Genomic DNA, 2957 nt, shown 5'->3' on the forward strand with positions numbered 1-2957 from the left:
GGTATCTCAGGCCGCCCTTCTTGACATGATCGAGTCACGGTGGAAAAATGGCGGGGAGGACGAGGAGTCGTTTTTGAATTTGAGACGGATTCATTTACCGGAAGATTTTGAATTTGATGAACCGGGTGCGGAGGAACGGTATCTTGTTTTGCAAGAACAAGGGCTGTTGATTTACTGTCCCGTAGTTGACTGAACGCTCTAAACACATCTCGATTATCATTATTACACACTAGTAGCTGACAATAGCCGAGCAGTCGAATAGTATCACACCGTCTATTACTTGCGGCACCTTTTATGACCCATACCGTTTTTGGAGTTTTCGTCTTCACGAGAGTGTTTGCCTAGAATTGTGGAGGAACCGGCGCCGATCCGCGATGCAGCCTGTCTAGGTCTTTTAGCGGTATCAAGCGAAGGAAAATCCGCTAGAATGGCCTCCATGAAAGCCTCTCCAAGAGCTTGCGCCATTTTAGGTGCAACCTACGAGTGTGATCAGAATGATAAATTATATGACGGCGGATACATACAGCGTTACCAATTTGCCTGTATTGATCCGTCACTGAACCAGATATAAAGTATGTATCTTGAGTTGCAAATCAGCCCGCTACGTATACTGTACTAATCAGAGTGTCAAAAGACGTACCCGGGAAGGACATTATCCTCGCGCATTCCCGCGGAGACAACAATCTTTCTCCTCCTTGTTCGAAAAATTTCAGGTCAGCGAGTGTTAGTATTCTAAAACAATTCACTTACCTGGGTGCACACATGCCCAACGATTGCTACATGATGTGCGAATTGTACATGCTGGCTCGTCCCACTTCGCAACAGGCCAACCTGCTATAGACGCGGTGGAAATAGCATGATGTTCTATCTTGTCGGAAGCATTCATCGACACCGCATATGGTGTAAGCATTTCTCGAGTCCACATAAAAACAGGATTTCCCGAATTAGCGTCTTCTCGGGGGTTAGAAATATCGAGGTCCTCTATCGCATCACGTAGAGTTACTGGTCCTGTTTCAGATATCGTAGACTTAGGGAAAGCAGGCATAGTAAGTCCTAGTTTGGCGACAACCAGAAATAGCCGTTTGCGAATGGTAGGAACGCCATACTCCTTTACGTTAAGGATCGCCCAGCGACTTTGATATCCTGCCTTCATACAATTGATCATGACCTCGTGCAGATGGTGCAGATGCAAGGGGAAAGAAAGCCTGATACCGTCATCGCCGTCAGTTGCTGATGTTTCATTGGGTTATTATACACACCCAGGAACATTCTCAATCAACCCGTAATATGCATTGGTGGCAGTCAAGATGCGTGTTGAAATTGATAGCGCTTTACGGTTGACATTGTCATCTTTGCCACCGGGATTGGCTGCGGAAAAGCCCTGGCAAGGGGGTGATAACAAGGCCACTGTAAGATCAGGGCATGTTATATTGGTTCTGTTTAGTTCTGAGAGAAACGTTTCCACAGTCGCGAAATGCACATCTGCCTGAGGGTGGTTTATCTGGTATGATAGCAGCCCATCTTAAGTATACGTTTCAAGGACGCCGCAGAAAGATCCGACTCACTTTCCATGTGTTGTAGGCGTGCATGTTTTTGTCGACCCCCACAACCACGTCAAATTTTGCCTTGTTGAAACCTTCGGAAAATCCACCAGCACCACAAAAGAAATCACCGGTTGCTAGTGAAGGAGGGCAAGTGGGCTTTGGAGGGTGTGCAGCCTTGTTCGTATTTCTTAGAGGATAAATGTGCTCTCGCACATGTTGATCTACTTGAAGGACCCATCGACACCAAAAGCCTGCTATCGGTAATCCTGAGACCAGATGCGGGGCCCTTGAAAGCTGACCATGACGTGTAATAACGTTCTTGATATCCCCGACAGAGATTTCGGCCATGTCGGTATCTACTTCGTCTGGCACAAGAAGAAATCCTCGACCCTCTTCAGATATACTATCTATATGACGGTAATTTTGAGGATTTTTGCCAAGAGCGGGATCGAGAAAATCATGTACACTCAGGTACTTTACGACTTCCAGAGTGATCTTTGGGTCTGATTTCGTACTTCGTATTTCGGAAATCATTTCGACATAAACGAGGAAGTGCACGAAGCGACGGCGAGATTTTGAGGTTTCAAGTTCGACTTCGAGAACATCATGTTGACGAATCTCAAACCCGCAAACCGTCGTCTGATCATGTTTATGCTTCATTTGCTAGTACAGATCGCCCATGAGAGGGAAAAAAAGGAGACTGACATAATAAACACTCACTACTTCAACTTGGGGTGTTGGGGAGCGACCTATGACATGTTCAACCCAGTTTTCATCGTCTGTGTCATTATCATCATAATCCTCGCTCTCATCCTCCATCTTGAATTCATATTCTATATCCTCATCAGGAATAGGTGATCCATGTCGATCCCTGTCCTTCTGGCTCGTAGAACTTTCTTGAAACGAGTCCCCTTCCTCCAACGATGCTGTCAATCGATCCACGGGGATCTCAGAGGACGCAGAAGCAGCGGCTGGCTCAGGAATGACATTAACGGTCACCGGCTTATAACTGCGCACCCCCTCTGCACTAATGGCGAAAACCTTGACACGAATCGGCGAGCCACTGGAGAAAATTTGTTTGGACCATTGCGTGCAATCACTGATGTCGGTGACTTTCGACTCGTCACAGAATATTGTCGTGATCTCATACTTGCAGGCCCCGGGAACGGGGCAGCATGAAACGAAAAGAGTGCCAGCTCGAATCTCGGCTTTCAATGCGTCCACGGAATCAAGCGGGCATTCATAATGAAACGGCTGAGAGTAAGAGACAGGGAGGCGATCGCTATTGGCACGAACTTGAATGGTATAGACCCGGCCGGGATGATAGTTCGTTAGTGTTGCCATAGAGGTTCCTGTTGTTATATAGTTAAGCTTAGGAGCCACTGTATCCCCTAGCGTTATGGTCAGCAGGTC

The 2957-nt window shown here is 46.9% G+C and overlaps 1 protein-coding gene across 1 annotated transcript; it reads right to left on the bottom strand.

The window, feature by feature from the left end:
• Nucleotides 1-234: 234 nt before the first annotated feature.
• Nucleotides 235-2256, bottom strand: EV420DRAFT_550171 (S-adenosyl-L-methionine-dependent methyltransferase). Its single transcript, XM_060482535.1, has 6 exons — nt 1566-2256; nt 1260-1501; nt 751-1205; nt 641-694; nt 525-580; nt 235-477 (listed from the first exon to the last, which is right to left on the bottom strand). Exons 1-6 carry the CDS (start codon nt 2202-2204, stop codon nt 277-279), a joined length of 1647 nt encoding a protein of 548 aa, XP_060321507.1. The 5' UTR covers nt 2205-2256; the 3' UTR covers nt 235-276.
• Nucleotides 2257-2957: the final 701 nt, after the last annotated feature.

This window comes from Desarmillaria tabescens (genome assembly GCF_030435595.1).
Source record: "Desarmillaria tabescens strain CCBAS 213 chromosome Unknown EV420scaffold_238, whole genome shotgun sequence".
Lineage (NCBI taxonomy): Eukaryota > Fungi > Basidiomycota > Agaricomycetes > Agaricales > Physalacriaceae > Desarmillaria > Desarmillaria tabescens.

What these genes read in the sequence shown, in the direction of transcription:
- EV420DRAFT_550171 (XM_060482535.1), bottom strand. Translation starts at nt 2,204, where the DNA reads ATGAAGCATAAACATGATCAGACGACGGTTTGCGGGTTTGAGATTCGT. An exon ending in ACGCCTACAACACATGGAAA is followed by an intron (nt 1,502 to 1,565) that starts GTGAGTCGGATC and finishes CTATCATACCAG; the next exon opens with ATAAACCACCCTCAGGCAGA. An exon ending in GAGGATAATGTCCTTCCCGG is followed by an intron (nt 581 to 640) that starts GTACGTCTTTTG and finishes TTGCAACTCAAG; the next exon opens with ATACATACTTTATATCTGGT.